The 23456-nt window shown below is 45.7% G+C and overlaps 1 protein-coding gene and 1 pseudogene across 1 annotated transcript in view; one reads left to right on the top strand and one right to left on the bottom strand.

The window, feature by feature from the left end:
• Window positions 1-23456, bottom strand: part of LOC126272823 (cytochrome P450 6k1-like) — a 73250-nt gene that overhangs the window by 14570 nt on the left and 35224 nt on the right. The window contains exons 5-6 of the mRNA XM_049976019.1: window positions 17834-18024; window positions 977-1198 (exon numbers count right to left, since the gene is read on the bottom strand). Coding sequence (XP_049831976.1) covers window positions 977-1198; window positions 17834-18024 — 413 coding nt within the window. The remainder of the gene's footprint in view (window positions 1-976; window positions 1199-17833; window positions 18025-23456) is intronic.
• Window positions 20080-20197, top strand: LOC126274370 (5S ribosomal RNA; annotated as a pseudogene).

A 23456-nucleotide genomic window follows, 5' to 3' on the forward strand; every position in this document is an offset into this window, starting at 1 on the left:
AACAAAGGTAGTAAGCATCTATCTGCCGTCTGCAGCACACCGTATTAACTATCATGGCCTCGGGCGCGAATATGTCTCTTTTCTTAGCTCATCATGGAGCCTTTCGATACGACCGTAATTAGGATCTGAGACACAGTGATGATGAGCGGTGCGTGTAGTGTGTGTGTTTTATAATCAGCCTTTGTTAATAAAACTGCATAAACTTACTTCTCGTGTACTCGTATTGCCGTACTTCAACGACCCACTGCTTATAAATCCTCACAAATATTTTGTCTAGTTATCATCCGGGGCAACAACACAAACAACCCCCTTATATTTATCAGAATCATGGGATACTTCATTTGTGGCTTGAGTGTCACATAATTAGACAATGAAAGGTATATTGCTTTCACAGGCTCTTGCTGGAGGTTGAGCACTTTTCTGTTGGCAAAAACTGTTTTAGACAAAGAGATGTTGACTGCCATAGGAGATGCGAACGTCATGCTGTGTATGGCAAAATAGGGTACACGAACAATGTCTGGAGAAGTTTTAACAAGATATCTAAATACAAGAACGCGAATTAAAGTAGGAACGCCATTATTGAAACAAATTCCTGAGGAATTGTTAAAAAACTAAAACGCTGCACAATAAACTGTAGTAAAATATTTCTTTCAAGTTGAAAGGGAAAGAAGCTTTGGTAAATAACATTTAATTTGAAGACAGTTTTGCACTATTCTTCAAAGACAAAAGCAACCAAAAATTTACGATTAGGTTCGATTCGTACTTAATGGGTTTTTCCCTCTTTATTTCCTCTTTTAATTTTGTCTGTAAGATGAATAATATTTACTACGATCGTTTCCTTTCCATTAGAATTGGAAACAATAAACACAATTCTTTCATTGACTTCGAATTTAAAGTAGGGTTTCTTCACATACATGAATGACAGTCTAAATTGTGAATAAAATATCAGGGCACGAAACTATATGTTCGTATATACCTGAGACTACTTTATCGAGGTAGTGCATACTGTTGATCACATCGTAGGTGATTTGTCCATCACTTTGCTTCAGAACTGAGTCGATCTCCTCCTGGAGACGTTTCTGGATGTCACTGTGATGAGCCAGCTCGTGAAGAGCGAAGCTTATCGTGGTTGATGAGGTCTCGAAGCCCGCTACGAAGAAGACAAACGCCTGGGCAGCGACGTCATCAATTGACAACTCTGAAAAAGATAGCTGGCTCTTATATTTCCTCCATGATTGATCGGAGTACCCACCAAAATCTGTTACGCAATAATATTTTAAGACAGAATTTTGTTTCCATACACAATTTTCTGATACTGTCAACAAATACGTCACACGGATCACTGCTGAAAACTATTTTTTCTTTTTTTTTGGTACATGGTACTGTACAAGTGTCGAATTTTTAGAGATAAACAAGTACCAAACGATAGTGACTCATATCCACAGAAAGCACTAATTTCATAAAACTCTCTATGACGAAGATAATACACTGAGGTGACAAAAGTCATGAGATAGCGATATGCACATATACAGATGGTAGTAATATCGTGTACGCAAGGTATAAAAGGGCAGTGCATTGGCGGACCTGTCATTTGTTCAAAATGGTTCAAATGGCTTTGAGCACTATGGGACATAACTTCTGTGGTCATCAGTCCCCTATAACTTAGAACTACTTAAACCTAACTAGCCTAAGGACACCACACACATCCATGCCCGAGGCAGGATTCGAACCTGCGACCGTAGCGATCGCGCGGTTCCAGACTGTAGCGCGTAGAACCGATCGGCCACCCTGGCCGGCTGTCATTTGTATTCAGGTGCTTCATGTGATAGTTTCCGAAATGGTTATGGCCGCACGATGGGAATTAACAGACAATTCATTTCTGAAACCGTTAAAAAATTCAGTATTCCGAGATCCACGATGTCAAGAGTGCGTCGAGAATAAAAAATTTCGGGCATTAGCTCTCAGCAAGGACAACGCTGTGGCCATAGACCTTCGGTTATGGACCAAGAGCAGCGGCGTTTGCACAGAGTTATCAGTGCTAACAGACAAGCAACACCGAGTGAAATTGCATCTGAAATCAATGTGGGACGCGTGCCAAAAGAATCCGTTAGGATAGTGCGTTGAAATCTGGCGATACGGACTGACCACCGACGCGAGTGCCTTTGCTAAGAGCATGGCATCGCCTGCAGCACCTGTCCTTGGATCGTGACTATGTCAGTTGGACCCTAGACGATTGGAGAACCTTGCCCTGGTCAGATGAGTCCCGATTTCAGTTGATAAGAGCTGATGGTAGGGTTCGAGTGCGGCGCAGACCCACCAACTCATGGACTCATGTTGATGGCAGTGTGCAAGCTGATGGTGACTCCATAATGCTGTGGGCTGTGTTTACATGGAATGGACTGGGGCCTCTGGTACATGTGAACCGATCATTAACTGGAAATGGTTGTATTCGGATATTTTGAGACCATTTTCACCAGTTCAATGATGTTACTCCCGACTAGTTTTGAAAAACGTTCTGGACAATTCGAGCAAATGATTTGGCCACCAAGAACGCCCACCCCTGAATTCCATCGAACTTCTATGGAACTTAATCGAGAGCTCAGTTCGTGCACAAAATCGTACATTTGCCACACTTTCTCAATTATGGACAGCTGTAGATGCTACACGGCTCAATTTTTCTGCAGAGGACTTCCAAAGACTGGTTGATCATGTTATGTCTAGTTACTGTACTATTCCAGGCAAAACGAAGTTCGACACAATATTCCATGACTTTTGTCACCTCGGTGTATAAGTAAAACAGAATTCCAATGCCAGGTAATATCGCTGTCGTCCATTTTGTTTCAATGACTTGGGATGGTTTCATGGACACTGGTCTGTCAGAGGTCAGTGGTGTTGGTTGGAACATCTTTGATCAGGAGGCTGGTAGACACGGTTCAGTGGCATGTACTGTGCCTTACAGTGTGACATTCTTACCATGTTTCAGTTAAACCCGGTGACCAGTATTAGAGTCAAAGCAGATAAAATTATATATTTAAACGAACTACATGTATACGCTATTGTAAAGTATTTAGCGACATGTACTTTAATATGTTCCTCAGATATTAGCTGCAGTGTTTCATGTTTTTATAGTGTCCTCCCTGGAACTGAGAGCTGTTCAACATGTTCACTATTTCGGTATTTGATTCAAGAGTGTAATGAACCACAAGTTGAGTCGATGATACCCTCTTCAGATCTCTGAGAGCACGTCTACACATTCCTTACATAACACTTCATGTATGATATCTCACTGACCGTTGTTGGAACATTATATTAATTGTTGATAAGATTTTAACATAACTATCTAATACATATTTGAGCACACAGTTCAAAGACGGTCATGATCGATTGAAACTGATCATTATTACAGTCGATGATCAAATACCAGAATTAAAAAAAAAAACATTTTTAGGCTGTAGCTGTTAGAATAGTATGGATATCCATCAATATAAGTGCTGTTATTTCAAAATATAGTGATGCAGTGAACAACCACAATGTCTGTTGCAGCTCTAAAGGTCGGTTACAGGGAACGGCTCAACTTAGTCTGTAGGAAGGAACGGAATGTCTGCTGCATAAGTCAATTGTTTTAGTGCCCTCAGCGATAATGACCCAGAAGACTGAGGTCAGGGAAACGTGAAAGCCAAGAAACTGATCCTCGCCTACCTATTCATCTGCCATGGCAGGTATCATCAGTTGTATCTCCTGTAAGATATGCTGAAGAACGTATGGACTTGACAGGCAGCCGCCCACAGTTCCATTCTACGTGTTGCTCATACAATGCTGCTTGGGTTGTTGCATCAACAGTATTACAAAGCTATTAAACCGCTTACAAGTATTGCGGAACTGCATACATGTGTAAAAGCAAGCATACGATCTTAGTGCATTTTGAACATTTGCTGTGAGTTTATGACTTCAGAACGTTCTAAACTGTTCTGATATTGACTTATCTTCTTTTTCTGCTCTGAGGAATCTGTCCACAAAATGTGAAACGTATTTCTGATACACACTGTCTACACAATCTGATGGAAACTATCCAGACTGCTCTATATTATGCGTAACTGACCACTAGACGGCACGAGAGACGGATCCACCAGCATAAAAGGAGACTGGGAGTATTGTGATGTGAGTGGAGATGCAGTAACAACAGAATGGATTGATCAGGAGAGCTCAGAGACTTCGAATGGGGCTAGTCATTGGATGACACATGAATAAGATATGTGTCAGGGGCATTACAACCCTCTAAATCTGCCCAAAGTCGACTGTTGGTGATGTGATAGTGATATGGAAACGCGAAGGAACCACCACAGCTAAACAAAGACCACGCAGACCTCATGTACTGGCGGAAAGGGACCGTCAAGCTTTGAGGAAGGTGGTTATAATTATTTGTTGTTGTTAAAGTACAGGGAATCATTTGAAACAGTAATTTAGGTGAGCAAAAGCGCCACCAACAGCTCATCTAGGGCAATGGCTTATATATAGTGAGTCGCTACAGGTCCAAAGAGCGACGCCACTGGACAATGGATGACTGGAATGAGCAATCTGGCGTGATGAATCACACTGTGTCCTGTGGCAATCCGATGGAAGGCTATTATATGGAGCGCCAGCAATGGAATATGGTCCGGCCTGATAGCTGAGTGGTCAGTGTGACGGATTGCCGTCCTACGGGCCCGGGTTCGTTTCCCGGCTGGGTGCTGTGTTGTCTTCATCATCATTTCATCCCCATCCGGCGCGCAGGTAACCCAATGCTGCGTCGAATGTAGACCTGCACCAAGGCGGTCGGACCTGCCCCGTAATGGGTCTCCCAGCCAATGACGGCAAACGCTCGTTTCATTTCCAATGAAGTACGGAGGAGGTGGTTGTTGGCTTCTCTACTGATTATTTTATTTTAACTTGGTGCATTCGCCCAACATCACACACGACCTAACCTTCGTGACATATGGTAAATGCTAATGTGGTTGTGATAATGTGAAAATTCACATTATCACTGTGATACTTAACTTATACACTGTGTGATCAAAAGTATCCGTAGGAGAGATTTCCACAATCCTAAACTCTCCTAGGTCCACAGTTTCCCATGTGATAGTGAAGTGGAAACGTGAAGGGACACGTACAGCACAAAACTGTACAGGCCGACCTCATCTGTTGACTGACAGAGACCGCCGACAGTTGAAGAGGGCCGTAATGTGTATTAGGCAGACATCTATCTATCCAGACTATCACACAGGAATTCCAAACTGCGTCAGGATCCACTGCAAGTGCTATGACAGTTGAGGGGCGAGGTGAGAAAACTTGGATTTCATGGCCGAGCGGCTGCTCATAAGCCACACATCACGCCGGTAAATGCCAGACGACGCCTCGCTTGGTGTCAGAATCGTAAACATTGGACGATTGAACAGTGGAAAAACGTTGTGTGGAGTGACGAATCACAGTACACAATGTGGCGATCCGATGGCAGTGTGTCGGTATGGCGAATGCCCGGTAAAAGCCATGTGACAGCGTGTGTAGTGCTAACAGTAAAATTAGGAGGCGGTGGTGTTATGTTGTGATGATGGTTTTCATGGAGGGGGCTTGCACCACTTGTTGTTTTGCGTGGCACTATTATTACAGCACAGGCCTATATTGATGTTTTAAGCACCTTCTTGCTTCCCACTGTCGAAGAGCAATTCAGGGATGGCGATTGCATCTTTCAACACGATCCAGCACCTGTTCATAATGCACAGCCTGTTACGGAGTGGTTACACGACAATAACATCCCTGCTATGGACTGGCCTGCACAATATTTTGAACTGTTGCGCTCTTGTTATTGGACTTCCACAGCAGCGAACCTCTCTGACCTTAGTTATCTCTACCTAACCAGACTGAAATTTAAAAAAAAAAACTAAATCCACTTTGCCTGAAAATTACGCATTTTATTATTCTTTCTGTAAATCTATTACGCATATTTGAATGAATTTGATTTTGCTATAAAAACGAGAAAAACTCTGAGGTTTCCGTACCAAATAATATATTTCTGTGAATCGTTAGTGGTTATTTCATTAATAAACCTTTTCTGAATATGATAAGACAAATTGTTCTAAATTTACTTTTTTCATTTTTATTTCTTCTGGTTAAACAAGATTATAATCGGCAAGCAAACTATCTTCATTAATATTTTCTTCCTACATTTGATTGTAAAAGTAAAAGCGTTAGATTTCTCTTTTACTTTCAATTGTAGAATGAGCCCAAACTACAATTATCTGCCCACATTGCCGAAACGTTTCGGTGATAAACAGCCAAGGTTGCTATCTTCATTTTAAGTAGTCGTATTATATATTTCAAACCAAAAATACGTATTTATACTTCCGTGGCAGCCATACCACAGAAATGCATGGGCGACAGAAGTACAGTTACAGCCAGCCCACCCAGCATCCGCCGGCGCGTAGATTTACCGTTAGGCATAATTCTGGCAAAGGTGTGGCGGCCACGGGAGCGAAGAAAACAAAGCAGTTCAACCTTGGCAGCGGTACCGTACAGACACATGTTGCGCAGTCTGATCTGGTAGCCGTGGACCTTGTGGGTCGAGTTTAACATGCAATGATGAACACTCATTGGTGTGAGTGTCCCGAAATCGTGAGTGGATTAACACTTACCTCTTGGACGAATAGTGCCTGGTTAGTGGACAAACCATTGATTTTTTTTTCTTTTATACGATTATTTATCTTTTTTGTGTGCTTCACTCGAGAAATTTCTAGTGTTATCTTTTGTGTATTATATTATTTTTGGTATTTGTTTTCCCCCTTGCATGAGAACTTTATTGTAAAGGAAGATGTCGACCTTGGAGCGGTCTAAGGCGCTGCACACATGGACTGTGCGGCGGAGGTTCGAGTCCTCCCTCGGGCATGGGTGTGGGTGTTTGTCCTTAGGATAATTTTGGTTAAGTAGTGTGTAAGCTTAGGGACTGATGACCTTAGCAGTTAAGTCCCATAAGATTTCACACATATTTGAAGAGACCTGCTAGTGAGCAATCAGAGGCTGGCGAGCGAGTTCCAGGCACATCCCGTATGCACGAACTCTGTCCACCCGGAGCCAATTAAAAAAACTGCTACAGACAAGGTGTCGCTGTACTGATACTTCCTACTATTGCTGGAGTTGCGACAAGTAGAGGACGGGTGTTTGTTATGCTGCCACCTTTTTGGCCCATGACCCATGCATGTGGAGGCGGTTTCCCTGAACAGTAACTTCACCTGCGATCCAGCAAAATTTGGACATGTTATGAGCCAGGTTGATCAAACTACACTGCCAAAGTGTGGGACATAACCACTGCCCCGCACACCCAGTCCACATGCAAAAGGCTGAAGAAGAAATTATCTGGAGGATCTCATCATCAAAGCATCAATACATGCTTCACTTGCTGTGCCAAGAGGAGTGTAGCGACAGGAGGCCAAGTCAGTTCATGCACCATCTGCAGAGCCTCACAGAGTCCAATATGGTTCTTGACTCTCTGTTGCATGTTATTTTAGTGCACAGACACCCTTCCCATGTGCAGGTGGTCATTGCAGCACAGACAGAAGCGCATCCAGACACCACTGCACACTCAGCCGATCAGGCGCATATGTGCTAGCGATCGTGCCCAATGACAAACTGGCCACGGTGACACATGCCTTCTGCACCTCCCACCTTGGCCAGCAACCTGCACCACCTAGCCCAGAATCTGGCCACTGCGATGGCAGCATTAAACTTGCAAGTCGATAAGTTGGAACACTCATGGACAGAGAGCACCAGGCACTATGGCAGCAGCAGATACAGCCACTGGCGGCCCAACTCATGCAACTGGCAATGCTGCACAAGCGTTCTAAAAGTGCTGTGCCAACATTAGAGCAGCTACCAAACTGGTTTTGCTGGTACGATATCCACTTTGTCAACAAACGCACAAAGTGCTATCTGTCCTATGTGAACCCAGACATCAGCTGTAACTGAGCCCAGACCAACCTGACTACACTGTTATACGAATGTGCCTCTTCATGGCAGAACGGGCTGGCAGTGTCAAGTACATTGTTGACACAGGTTCTGATCTGTCACTATTCCTACAAGCTGTGCTGGGGTACTGCCGGCACACTGTCTCTTACAGCTGCAAATAGTTTCACCACATATGACACACGTCTCGAGACTTTGGACCTTGAACTATACCACACATTTGCATGGACATTCATTGTTGCTGACCTCAAAAAGCCAATCCTGTGTGAAGATTACCTCAGGCATTACAAGCTGCTACCTGATACAAACACCCAGCTGATGGACTCAATAAGACTGAAAATAGTGTGACAGTGACAGCAGGCCACTTTCTTTAGAGCAAAAACTGTGAAGTGCCCTGAACCATATGCAGACATTCTGAACAAATAAAACCAGTCTATCTTGCAATTAATGAGTGTGGCATTCCGGCTGGTCGATGAATTGTAAAAGTAATATTGCAACAGCCCTTTTTATAGCTTTTTATTTAGGCAGTGTGTGATACTGCTCGTGAAGTCTTCAACGGAAACCAGGCAAACTCATTGGTTTGCTGTTACATATACATACTGGATGATTTTTGTCATTCACGATGCTGGGTCTGAAGATGACACTATTGAGGAGTGGAAACTGGTATCCTAAATAAAAAGCAAATTGCAGGAGCTTACTCACCCACCTGGTGTTCCAAGGTATGTCAACCATTTGATGGTCCATCAAATCATAACTACACCTGGTTCACCCACCTCAAGGCCTCCACATCAACTAGCACCCTATAGACTAAGTGCAGCAAAGGCCGAGTTTGAGGCCATTCTGCGACAGGTCATCGTTCGACCATCGAGCAGGCCCTGGTCTTCTGCCTTGCACAAACTCCCGAAGAAAGACAATTTTTGGTACCTATGTAGGGACTATCATGCCTTAAATGCATGAACGGTACCAGACCAATGACTAGAACTGCACATACAGGATTTCTGCGACTCCTTGGCAGGCTCAGTTACGTTCAGAAAAATCTATTGAATGAAGGCACTCACGCGGATTCCTGGGGTGGCTGAAGACATACATAAAACGCCCAAAATCACGCCCTTCGGCGTTCATGATGATTGGCCTTTTGAATGCCGGACTTAGTAATGTTTGACTGCACACTGCACACTGTTGACACAAGTCGCCCATATGTGTGGGGTGTGTTGCGTATGACTTTGTAAACGATGGTAAGGTCAGGCTGGCTGCAGAGTGGTGCAGTAACTGTTGTCATAGGAAACCTGTACGGGAGGAGGTGTAATTAGTGATAAAGTTAATCACAGTAAACAGAATATTTACTTAACTTGTATATCTCGAAATGAACGAAGGCTTATGACAACTAATGCAGCAAGAATTAGAGTCCAGGCTCATACAATAGCGACCAGAATGAGGCTCGCCGTTCTAAACATTAATGATGGTGTCATAGTGGAGAGGCTCTAAGCGCAAGTAGCTGAGTGGCTGGCACCAGCCATCCCACATTGTGGCAGCAGAGGGCACTCATAGCCCAGAGCCACTGCAGGCGTGGCTGAGCAGGCACAACACTGGATCTGCCAGAACGTGCTCAACCTCTACTGGCATCGGAAAGAAACTTGTTATTCCGTTGCCAACTGGAAGCCTGTGGGGTGGTATCGATATGTGACACCACAGTTTGCAGTTGCACAGAACTACTAACTGCCACCTGCTGCCTAACAGCATGGTCAAGCACCTCCAAAGGACGCTGAAATTCTTCCTAACATACCACGAAAACACCTCGACTGAAGCACTTCCAGTAGTACTTCTCAGACTGTGAGTGACACCAAAGGAAGAGATCAGGGCTTCGCCTACCAATCTCTTTCTACAGACAACCTCTTGCCATCGCTGGTGATTTTGGGAGGAAGTAACACTGCCTCTTGACAACTTGGTCCCACCACTGACAGAATGACTACACACCCACATGGCCAGCCTTTAACCACACACACCATCTTGGTACAGCGCTGACAAAGTACTTGTACACACCAATCTACAGTGGTGTGCATACCTAATGTTGTACACAGATGCAGTACAACAACAGCCACTCTACTTGGATCCTCACAGTGTCATCCTTGTGGCAACAGAATACTCATTGTCGAGTTCAATTGTGAACCAGCCATAGTCTGAATTGATCGAGTCAAGCTGGCCTTCATTCTGACCGCTCCAGCTGCCATTCATTTCTTTGATCCAGTGAAAGACCTTCCAATGGACAATGCTTCCTCTGACACCGGTCAGGCAGGGCCTGCAAGTGGAGCCACGAATGATGTAAGCAGCAGCTGTCATCGTACTGCAATGTGCAACTAAGAGCCATCTCACCCAGCCACAGCTGCCCAGACAGCATCCACCACAGATACTCAGGCCACCCTCAGCAAAGCCGTCAGCAGGCCATGCCATGCACACCAGTCATCATGACCACTTCTAATGCCCATGCTACGTCATAACAGCTTCCTGCCTTCTGATGCAACTCGCATCCACCGCAGCTAGAATCTGGCACACCAGCCACCAGATGCTGTAGAGACCATGTCTCCAGCAGGTTGGATAATCAGCTAATCATCTCCAGTCGAGCTCTGGACATCACCTATCACATCACCAGTTGCTTGTCCATTGCAGTTCTTGGGCTCGCATTCGCGTTACGATATCTCCACCGAATCTGGCATTGAGGCAGGTTCGACATCTGAGCTGGGCTCCATGTTGTTCTCCATTGGAGTCTGATGACCCACTCGGGCCACTGGGCTTGTCTATCTCATTTCTGGGATCTGTGTTCGAGTCATTATGGCACTGTACTTGCATTAGCACAGACTCACTCATCCAGCCTTAAGCAATGACTTCAGAGTCCGCGCATGACAATCGTGTATAAAAGGAGATGTAATGAGAGAGAGAATCAGATGCGCCAGCAGTCGCAGCATGTTGACGTTACCTGAAAAGGCGCTTTTAGTGAAGCTGTATTATCAAAATGGGGAACGTGTTAGTTCAGCGCTACGATCCAGTCGCCATAGGAAGGGGATTCGAACGGGTAAAGGTCCGTTGACGCAGCTGTGGCGAGAATGATTTCGAAGTTCGAAGCCAGAGGTTGTTTAGACGATAGACCCCGTAGTGGCCGCCCGAGCACAATGGCCTAATGCTGCTGAGACAGTTCAGGAAGAAATGCAGACTAGAGCGGGTTCGTCTATGCACGGGGAAGTCATCGCTCGTGCAGTCGCACGTCGCACCGGCATTCCATACACTAATATTTGGTTGGCACTGAGGCGTACTCTCCGATGTTATCCGTACAAAATCCATCGGCATCATGAACTGTTACCTGGCGATTTAGTGAAGCGGTGTGGGCGGTGTGGTCGTTTCAAAAGATGGTGGAAGATGACGATTGGTTGAGTAACGTGTTGTGGACCGCCGAAGCTCATTTCACGCTCCGAGGGTCTGTCAACGCCCACAACTGCAGAATTTGGGCTGCCAAAAATCCTAGAACTGTCGTGGAAACTCCATTGCACGACGAAAAAGTCACGGTATGGGTTGGATTTACCACATTTACCGTTATCGGGCCCTTTTTCTTCGAGGAAATGGATGATTCTGGTTTTGTAACTCCTACGGTGACGGGTGAGAGGTACGCCGATATGTTACAGAATCGCATCATTCCCTGCCTGGCTGATAAATGCCTGCTGGAACGTACGACGTTTATGCAGGATGGCGCTCCACCCCATATTGCTAGACGCGTGAAAGATCTCTTGCGAGCGTCGTTTGGTGATGATCGTGTGCTCAGCCGCCTCCCAGGTCCCCAGACCTCAGTCCGTGCGATTATTGGCTTAGGGTTTACCTGAAGTCGCAAGTGGACCGTGACCGACCGACATCTCTAGGGATGCTGAAAGACAACAACATCCGACGACAATGCCTCACCATAACTCCGCACATGCTTTACAGTGCTGTTCACAACATTATTCCTCGACTACAGCCATTGTTGAGGAATGATGGTGGACATTTCCTGTAAAGAATATCATCTTTGCTTTGTCTTACTTTGTCACGCTAATTATTGCTATTTTGATCAGATGAAGCGCCATCTGTCGGAATTTTTCTGAACTTTTGTAGCCGGCCGCGGTGGTCTCGCGGTTCTAGGCGCGCAGTCCGGAACCGTGCGACTGCTACGGTCGCAGGTTCGAATCCTGCCTCGGGCATGGATGTGTGTGATGTCCTTAGGTTAGTTAGGTTTAAGTAGTTCTAAGTTCTAGGGGACTGATGACCACAGCAGTTGAGTCCCATAGTGCTCAGAGCCATTTTTTTGAACTTTTGTATTTTTTTGGTTCTAATAAAACCCCATATCATTCCAGGCATGTGTGTCAATTTTTACCTCTCTATCTACATTATTCCGTGATTTATTCAGTTTTTAAATTTATACTTTCTTTTTGATCACCCAGTATATGAGGGATGGAACTTAAATAATGACAATTATTTATTCACAGCCGATACAAAAGAGTTGTTTCCACCTGTTACTGTCCTTCAGAGTAGTCATCAGCATTGTATAGAACCCGTTGCCAGCGATGTGGAAGGCGTAGTATACCGTTAGCAGAGCCTGTTCTGTTGATGATGCGAATGGAGAAAGCTACTGCTTGTCGAATCTCTGGAACAGTTCTGAAGCGAATGCCACGAAGTGGTTCCTTCATCTTCGGAATCAAATCAAAGTCACAACTACTTAAGTCCGGGGAGTATGGTGGATGGTACAGTACTTCCCAGTCCCATCGACCGAACAGAGCAGCCACAGCTTGCGCTGTATGCGTTCGCGCACTGTTGTGCAAAATGATGGGTGGGTTGTGCAGAAAGTGTCGCCGCTTCTTTCACAAAGCTGGTCGTAGGTGATGCTCCAAAAACGAACAGTAATACTGTGCATTGACGGTCTGCCTAGGAGGAACGTAATGCGTTAGGATAACACCATCACAGTCGTACACGAGAATCACCATAACTTTCACCAAACCGGAGCTCTGAGGCACTTTGACTTTAGTGGCGACCCATAATGACGCCATTCGTTGGGACGCTGGAACGATGTGGCCCATGTCTCACCCAGTGTTACGATACGGCGTAAGAAAACCTCTCCTTCGCGCTCATAGCGCTCCAAGTCCTTCTAAGCACCGTCGTAACGCGTCCATTTCTACATTTCCGTCAAGTCATGTGGAACCCATAGTGATGAAATCTTTCGCAAGCCCAGACGTTCCTTCAGGATGCGAAGCACAGTCCATTTTCGTGTGCGAGCTCACGTATCGTATAGCGTCGATCACTGTCCACTAACGCGGCAGCAGCATGCACTTCTTATTCAGAGACGCTAGGACGACCTGCCCGATACACGTGTGCCACAGTTTGCCGACTTTCGTTGAAGGTTTTTACCCAACATGCCACTGTACTGTACGGCAATCCCTTTTGAAGACCTTGATGACACTGTCGTGCTGTACAACATTTGGCATATTCAATCTCGATCCAACTCCGTTGTTCCTGTTTCGAAAACATAGTGATTCCGTTACGTTAAACCGCTCACTCACACGTGACCTTGTTTCCCTCGACTGTGCTCACGCCGGTGACGTGAGACGGGTGAGTCTATTTGTTCGGAGGTAAGGTAGGTACACTCCTGGAAATGGAAAAAAGAACACATTGACACCGGTGTGTCAGACCCACCATACTTGCTCCGGACACTGCGAGAGGGCTGTACAAGCAATGATCACATGCATGGCACAGCGGACACACCAGGAACCGCGGTGTTGGCCGACGAATGGCGCTAGCTGCGCAGCATTTGTGCACCTCCGCCGTCAGTGTCAGCCAGTTTGCCGTGGCTTACGGAGCTCCATCGCAGTCTTTAACACTGGTAGCATGCCGCGACAGCGTGGACGTGAACCGTATGTGCAGTTCACGGACTTTGAGCAAGGGCGTATAGTGGGCATGCGGGAAGCCGGGTGGTCGTACCGCCGAATTGCTCAACACGTGGGGCGTGATGTTGTCGCCAGTGGTCGGCGGAAGGTGCACGTGCCCGTCGACCTGGGACCGGACCGCAGCGACGCACGGATGCACGCCAAGACCGTAGGATCCTACCCAGTGCCGTAGGGGACCGCACCGCCATTTCCCAGCAAATTAGGGACACTGTTGCTCCTGGGGTATCGGCGAGGACCATTCGCAACCGTCTCAATGAAGCTGGGCTACGGTCCCGCACACCGTTAGGCCGTCTTCCGCTCACGCCCCAACATCGTGCAGCCCGCCTCCAGTGGTGTCGCGACAGGCGTGAATGGAGGGACGAATGGAGACGTGTCGTCTTCAGCGATGAGAGTCGCTTCTGCCATGGTGCCAATGATGGTCGTATGCGTGTTTGGCGCCGTGCAGGTGAGCGCCACAATCAGGACTGCATACGACCGAGGCACACAGGCCCAACACCCGGCATCATGGTGTGGGGAGCGATCTCCTACACTGGCCGTACACCTCTGGTGATCGTCGAGGGGACACTGAATAGTGCATGGTACATCCAAACCGTCATCGAACCCATCGTTCTACCATTCCTAGACCGGCAAGGGAACTTGCTGTTCCAACAGGACAATGCACGTCCGCATGTATCCCGTGCCACCCAACATGCTCTAGAAGGTGTAAGTCAACTATCCTGGCCAGCAAGATCTCCAGATCTGTGCCCCATTGAGTATGTTTGGGACTGGATGAAGCGTCGTCTCACGCGGTCTGCACGTCCAGCACGAACGCTGGTCCAACTGAGGCGCCAGGTGGAAATGGCATGGCAAGCCGTTCCACAGGACTACATCCAGCATCTCTACGATCGTCTCCATGGGAGAATAGCAGCCGGCATTGCTGCGAAAGGTGGATATACACTGTACTAGTGCCGACATTGTGCATGCTCTGTTGCCTGTGTCTATGTGCCTGTGGTTCTGTCAGTGTGATCATGTGATGTATCTGACCCCAGGAATGTGTCAATAAAGTTTTCCCTTCCTGGGACAATGAATTCACGGTGTTCTTATTTCAATTTCCAGGAGTGTATGTCAACAACTTGTGCTATCAGCGACAATAGTAGATTACATTGACTAGTGTCTCCACAGCAGTGTTGCCACTATTTAAGTTCCAACTTACGTACAATCAAAGGTGAAAAGAATATAAGTTTTGAATAATGCAACTTTTATTGAAGAGAAGAAGTTTGAGGCAAGACTGCAGCACTGCGGACCTAATTTGTAGAAATTATTGTTGGCAGCTAGTTAACTTTGTTCATTTGCTCACCACCCCATTTCCCTGAGTCATGCATTAGCATATTATCTGATTAAGCTGCTTGGTTTTTATAGAAATTCTCTGTTAAAACTGTACCCTTTTTAAAGCCCGCCCGGTTGGCCGTGTGGTCTAACGCACTGCTTTCCAGGCGGGGATCGGCCCGGCGGATGTGTGTCGAGGTCCGGTGAACCGGCCAGTCTGTGGATGGTTTTTAGGCGGTTTTCCATCTGTCTCGGCGAATGCAGGCTGGTTCCCCTTATTCCGTCTGAGTTACACTACGTCGGCGATTGCTGTGCAAACAAGTTATCCACGTACGCGTACACCATTATCACTCTACCACGCAAAATAGGGGTTACACTCGTCTGGTGTGAGACGTTCACTGGGGCTTCCGCCGGGAGACGGACCCGCACAATAACCCTGGCTTGGGGCGTGGGGCGGCGGAGGGGTGAAGTGGACTGCGGCAGTCGCCGTGGGGTTGTGGACCATTGCGGCTGCGGCGGGGACGGAGCCTCTCCGTCATTTCTAGGTCCCCGGTTAACATACATACATAACCTTTTTTAATCATTGTTAAGCTTAGTATTTTTCAGACCGATGTTATGTGTGAAGTTCACGCGAAGTTTTACTCTGTCTCTTTGTATGCATACATTGTTCTAAAATTGTTGTCTTGGAATATCATTTCATAGGAATAGTTACTCTCCCCACCCCACTTTTTATCATTACGGATTACCACATTTCACTATGTGTATACAACAGTTTGAATATAGTTTGGAAATTTTATTTAGAAATAGAAATCTAGCTTATCCTCTGTCTGCTTCCTGTTTGCTGTTGTGCTTTCGGTGATGGTTGGTTTGTGGGGCGCTTAACTGCGCGGCATCAGCGCACGTACAAATTCCCAATCCGTACACAGTCCAATCTAGTCACATTCACGAATGATGATGGGATGATGAGGACAACACAAACACCCAGTCCCCGGGCAAAGAATATCACCAATCCGGCCGGGAATCGAACCTGGGACCCTGTGATCCAGAGGTAGCAATGCTAGCCCCTCGACCACGAGCTGAGGACTTGAGCTTTCGATGAATCTGCAATAATGTTTCCAGAATGAGATTTTCACTCTGCAGCGGAGTGTGTGGTGATATGAAACTTCCTGGCAGATTAAAACTGCGTGCCGGACCGAAACTCGAACTCAGGACCTTTACCTTTCGCGGGCAAGTGCCCTACCAACTGAGCTACCCAAGCACGACTCACGCCCCGTCCTCACAGCTGTACTTCTGCCAGTGCCTCGTCTCCTACCTTCCAAACTTTACAGAAGCTCTCCCGCGAACCTTGCAGAACTAGCACTCCTGAAAGAAAGGATATTGCAGAGACATGGCTTAGTCACAGTCTGCGCTAAACCATGACTCCGCAATATCCTTTCTTTCAAGAGTGCTAGTTCTGCCAGGTTCGCAGGAGAGCTTCTGTAAAGTTTGGAAGGTAGGAGACGAGGCACTGGCAGAAGTACAGCTGTGAGGACGGGCGTGAGTCGTGCTTGGGTAGTTCAGTGGCTGGGAGTTGTGGTGCACTCCTGTAATCCTTGCGACTCGGAGGCCGTTGTGTGGGAGACTTCCTGGAACCAGCAACAAAATGGTCGTTTCGTACTTGCTGATATCCATCATAAAGAACTAATTATGCTTCTGTAATGATTGGAGCTCATGTAATTCAAAGTGCAGATTTTACTTCTTCAGGTTAAAGTTTGAATGTCTTTTTAAAAAAAATTTCTTGATGTTTAGCTTGATTCTTTCTGGTAATTTAGTCAGTAACACAATCTTCTGTTGTCTTTCCTTAACGTTAGCGTAATTGAAATGATCAAACCGTTCTGTTTAAATAATTTCATGTATGTATGACTTAGTATGTATTTGGAATGTGTAACATTGTTTTTTTAATAAATGTTTTTATAAAAAAAGTTGGTAGGGCACTTGCCCGCACAAGCTAAAGGTCCCGAGTTCGAGTCTCGGTCCGGCAAGCAGTTTTAATCTGCCAGGAAGTTGCAATAATGTTGTCAAGGCGCGAGGTAAGTGGAAATTTTTATTAGGGCCTGATAATTGTTTTACTTCAATTGTGCATTTAATATAAAGACAAGTTACATTAGGGCCAATTTCAGTCCAATTCAAATTAGGTTCTGTCTAGGCAAACGTTAGTATACGAGTTTAAGTCGGATAACAGTTTGTGGGTACATAGTTTTGGTAATACGTAATCTTTTATAGGGTGGGAGGTAAAGTTGGCCTAAACTCCATACAGAAACAAATATGGTGGGAAGGTTGCAACGTCCCACAGTAATGTCTACTAACTGGTGTCCAGACCCTTTTGATCAGACGGTGCACATCGCTCCCCAGGAGTATTACAGTTGGTTCGGACGGCACAAGTGAGTGCTGACATTATGCTAACAAATTCTTATATGAGTGGTGTATCTGAGTTGCATTTTTTTTTAAATACAGTGCGGTCCATGTGTCAATAACGTGGTTGTGAATTTGGTTAATTTAATTTTTCACTGGCGCGAACATTAACAGGAACAGCCGTGGCTACTCACTCCATGTGTCGTCTTCATCGTGCTCTTTCTGCACCCCCGGCTTGTCACTGTCCACACACCCCTTGTTCTTCAGCTGGATGAGCAGCTGCATGAAGTCATTCCTCGTTACGTTGTTCTCCTCCCTGTACGCCACCGTGTCCCTCACCATCTTGCGGAAATAATGCGATATCTCTGTTGCGTTGCTGCGTAGCCTGCACAGAGGTAGACCGACCAGCCTGAATGCAGTGCAGTTTTTTTTTTATTTTCATGTAGAAAATGCTAGGTTAGTCTCCAATCTCTGCCTCATAAAATGCAATACACAAGCAGTTAAAATACGATAACACACAGAACAAAGAGTAAACAAAGAGTACACGATTCACAGACATATGGAGCTCACGACTTCTCTTCCTCAGGTTGAATGACGACTACGGCAACTGGAAGAACCTCCGGCAACAAAGCTGAAATTAAATGAATTTGCCAAATTATGACTACGTACTATGGTATAGACGCTGGATAATACAGAGAGCGAACGTAATGTGATCTTTACCTGTCGCAGATGTATTAAGCGAAGCTGGCCGCTGTGGTCAAGCGGTTCTAGGCGCTTCAGTCCGGAACCGCGTGACTGCTACAGTCGCAGGTTCGAATCTTGCCTCTGGCATGGATGTGTGTGATGTCCTTAGGTTAGTTAGGTTTAAGTAGTTCTAAGTTCTAGGGGACTGATGACCCCAGATGTTAAGTCCCATAGCGCTCAGAGCCATTTGAACCATTTTTGTGAAGTGAAAAGTAGCAACACCCACTCACATTCGAGACTCGTTGTACAAAGTGGGCTGCCGCAGTGTCTGTAGTTTCCAGCAGCAGGCAGAATGTCCTCGTCAGTGTTCAAATAGCAACTACATTGCGTGCTTATGCAAGATAAATATTGTAATATTATTTGGTCGATCGTACGATAACCTAAATTCTCATATCGGAACACAAAAAGCGCAAGAAAAAGGAATCTAAACATCATTCGCACAAATCCCATGTAAATCTAATGATTTTGAATAAGGGCACCTGTGTGAAGGAGTGTAAAAAGATAATATTTTCTGAGATGATTCATATCAATGGCGAAAGGTTGTTTTTATTGTTTTTGTTGTTGTTACTGAGATCTTTAGTGTAAAAACTGGTTTAATGCAATTCTCCACTCTAATCTGTCCTCTGCAAGCCTCTTCATCTCCGTGTAATTACTGCAACTTTCACTGAAGGGAAAAAATGGCAACACCAAAACATAAATAATGTAGAGTAATGAAAATACATTTGCCTAGGTAACACATTTAATTGTTTAACGTCGAAAGATCACAGATTAATGTAAGCGCGAGATAAGTCATTAATAACAGGTGTAACCGCCAGAATGTTAATGCAATTATGCAGACATGCTTGTATTGCGTTGTACGAGTACCGGATGTCTGTGGGATGGAATTCCATGACTGTTGCTCGTGGTCGGTCAATATAGGGACGATTACTGCTGGTTGTGGATGACGCTAGAGTTGTCGTCCGATGATGTCCCATACGTGCTCCATTGGAGACATATCTTGTGCTCGAGCAGACCAAGGCAAAGTGTCGACATCCTATAGAGCATGTTGGGCCACAACAGCGGTATGTAGCCCAGCGTTATTCTGTTGGAAGACACCACTTGGAATGCTGTTCATGAATGAGATCACAGCAGGTCGAATCACCAGACTGTCGTACAGATTCGAGGTCAGACTGCGTGGGATAGCCACGTATACGAAATCGCACCCGAGACCATAACTTCAAGTGTAGACCCAGTGTGCCCGGAACGCAGACAGGTTGGTTGCAGGCCCTAAAATGGCCTCCTTCTATCCAACACCCAGCCATCACTGGCACCAAGACAGAAATAGCTTTCAAAAAAATGGTTCAAATGGCTCTGAGCACTATGGAACTGAACATCTGAGGACATCAGTCCACTCGAACTTAAACCTAACTAAGCTAAGGTCATCACACACATCCATGCCCGAGGCAGGATTCGAACCTGCGACCGTAGCCGTCGCGCGGGTCCAAACTGAATCGCCTATAACCGCTCCGCCACTGCGGAAACAGCTTTCATCAGAAAACACGACAGACCTCCACCCTGCCCACCAATAAGCTCTCGCTTGACATCACTGAAGTCGCAAGTGGCGGTAGTTTGGTGTCGGTGAAATGCAAGCTACAGGGTGCCAGGTTCGGAGCTGTCTTTCAAGTAACTGATTTATAACAGTTGGCTGTATCACTTTGGCAACGGCCTTTCCGCAGTGGATACACCGGTCCCCGTCAGATCACCGAAGTTAAGCGCTGTCGGACGTGGCCAGCACTTGGATGGGTGACCATCCCGGCCATCATGCGCTGTTGCCATTTTTCGGGGTGCACTCAGCCTCGTGATGCCAACTGAGGAGCTACTGGACCGAATAGTAGCGGCTCCGGTCAAAGAAAACCACCATAACGACCGGGAGACCAGTGTACTGACCACACGCCCCTCATGTCCGCATCCTTACATGAGGATGACACGGCGGTCGGATGGGCCTGATGGGCCATTTGTGGCCTGAAGACGGAGTGTTTGTATCACTTTGGCTCTAACTGCTGCTCAGATTGCTGCTGACGCAGTACTACGCGCCAGAGCCACACTCTGAACACAATGGTCTTCCCTCTCAGTACTGCCACGTGGTTGTCCGAAGCCCAGTCTTCTTCCATCGTACATGCACCTGACCACTGCCGCCGCCAATCATGTACAGTGGCTACATTCCTGCCATGTCTTTCTGTAATATCGCAGAAGCAACATCCAGCTTCTCGTAGCCATCGTTAAAACTCAGTGAAGTGTTCATAATGGCCTCTTTGTCGCCTTAAAGACATTCTTGACTAACACCACGTCCTCTCCCAAAGGTAACTAAGGCCCACGACCGTTACAGCGTGCATTTAAAGCAAACCTGATTTGAATGCTCATAGTGAGGCTACTACCGCCACTCTTATGCCAATGGTGCAAAATTTGAATAGACGTCATCTTTCAGATGTAGAAATACTCCCAACAACTTCCATTTACGTCGCGCTATGTGCTTGCTATAGTGAAGGCTTGGTCTCCCTCTGCAATTTCTAAACTCCACGGTTCCCACCATTACCAAATTTACGATTCTTTTCGTTAGGTTATACCTTAAATTTCTTATCTCTCCAAACACTTTCAATACCTCTTCAGTAGTTTTGATACACCCATCTAATGTTCAGCATTCTCCTGTAGCACAACGTTTCAAAAGTTTCTGTTCTCCTGTCGTCTGAATTGTTTATTGTCCGTGTATCACTTCTGTACAAGGTCTCCCTCTACACCAAAACTTTGAAATGAGACTTCGTAACACTTAAATTTATATTCAGGGTCGACAAAGTTTCTTGCTGATGCAAGTCTGCATTTTGTATCCTCTCTACTCTGGCTGTTGTTGTTATTGTCTTCAGCCCTGAGACTGGTTTTATGCAGCTCTCCATGCTACTCTATCCTGTGCAAGCTTCTTCATCTGCCAGTACCTACTGCAACCTACATCCTTCTGAATCTGCTTACTGTATTCATCTCTTGGTCTCCCTCTGTGATTTCTACCCTCCACGCTGCCCTCCAATGCTAAATTTGTTATCTCTTGATGCCTCAGAACATGTCCTACCCACCGGTCCCTTCGTCTAGTCAAGTTGTGCCACAAACTCCTCTCCTCCCCAATTATATTCAGTACCTCCTCATTACTTATGTGATCTACCCATCTAAACTTCAGCATTCTTCTGTAGCAACGCATTTCAAAAGCTTCTATTCTCTTCTTGTCCAAACTATTTATCGTCCATGTTTCACTTCCATACATAGCTACACTCCATACAAATACTTTCAGAAACGACTTCCTGACACTTAAATCTATACTCGATGTTAACAAATTTCTCTTCTTCAGAAACGCTTTCCTTGCCATTGCCAGTCTACATTTTATATCCTCTCTACTTCGACCATCATCAGTTGTTTTTCTCCCCAAACAGCAAAACTCCTTTACTACTTTAAGTGCCTCATTTCCCAATCCGACTCCCGCAGCATCACCCGACTTAATCCGACTACATTCCGATACCCTCGTTTTGCTTTTGTTGATGTTCATCTTATATCCTCATTTCAAGACACTGTCCATTCCGTTCAACTGCTCTTCCAAGTCCTTTGCTGTCTCTGACAGAATTACAATGCCATCGGAGAAACTCAAAGTTTTTATTTCTTTTCGTTGGAGTTTAATACCTACTCCGAATTTTTCTTTTGTTTCTTTTACTGCTTGCTCAATATCGGGGAGAGGCTACAACCCTGTCTCACTCCCTTCCCAACCGCTGTTTCCCTTTCATGCCCCTCGACTCTTATAACTGCCACCTGGTTTCTGTACAAATTGTAAATAGCCTTTCGCTCCCTGTATTTTACCGCTGCCACCTTCCTATCGCCAGTTATTTTGCTATCCATTTACTACTTTTAGTGTCTCATTTCCGAAACTTATTCCCTCAGCTTCGCCTGATTTGATTCGCATTCATTCTGTTGCCTTATTTTACTTATGTTGATTTTCATGTCACAACCTCTTTTCAAGACTCTGACCATTCCATTCCACTCATTTTCCAAGTCCTTTACCATCTCTGCAAGAACTACAGTATCATCGGCAAACAACAAAGTTCTAATTTGTTCTCCTGAACTTTAATTCCCTTTCTTGGCTTCTTTTACTGCTTGATCAGTGTTCACACTGTATAACACTGAGGATAGGAAACAACTCTGTCACGCTCATTTCTCAACTATTGCTTTCCTTTCATGTTCTAAGAGCTAACGGCCTTGCCATAGTGTTAACACCCTCAGATCACCGAAGTTAAGCGCTGTCGGGCTGGGCTAGCACTTGGATGGGTGACCATCCAGTTTGCCGAGTGCTGTTGGCAAGCGGGGTGCACTCAGGCCTTGTGAGGCAAACTGAGGAGCTACTTTATTGAGAAGTAGCGGCTCCGGTCTCGGAAACTCACATAGGGCCAGGAGAGCGGTGTGCTAACCACATGCCCCTCCATATCCGCATCCAGTGACGCCTATAAACTGAGGATGACACGATGGCCGGTCGGTACCGTTAGGCCATCCAAGGCCTGTTTCGGACGTTTAGTAGAGTTTCATGTCCTATGACTCCTACAACTGCAGTCTAGTTTGAGTAGAACGTGTATATAAGCTTCTCTGCATTTTCTACCCGCAACTTTCAGAATTAAAAAAAATTTTAATCAATTGAAATTTATAGAAATGTTTTGTAATTCTACAAACGTTGTAAGTGTACATTTGCCTTCTTTCAGTGTATCATCTAACAAAGAACCCCTTTCCTTGAGGGCGAGATCGCAAGTTCGATCTTTAGTAAGACACATTTGAAAGCGTTATGTTAACAATCATGACAAGAAAAATATTAGCTGCTAATGACTCGCCGTGTGTACCCGGAGGGCGACATAAAATGAGTGTCCGGGAGATGCAGAGACCAATCTTCCATGAGATATATGTATTACACTTCTCGAAATGGACATCGTCGACATTCAAGAAATATTCAGAACGGACCGGTAACTTGCACTTGAACACCAAATGAAAAGTGGCTCTACTCAGTGGTCACAAAGGTTT

Source organism: Schistocerca gregaria, chromosome 5 (assembly GCF_023897955.1).
Source record: "Schistocerca gregaria isolate iqSchGreg1 chromosome 5, iqSchGreg1.2, whole genome shotgun sequence".
NCBI classification, from domain to species: domain Eukaryota; kingdom Metazoa; phylum Arthropoda; class Insecta; order Orthoptera; family Acrididae; genus Schistocerca; species Schistocerca gregaria.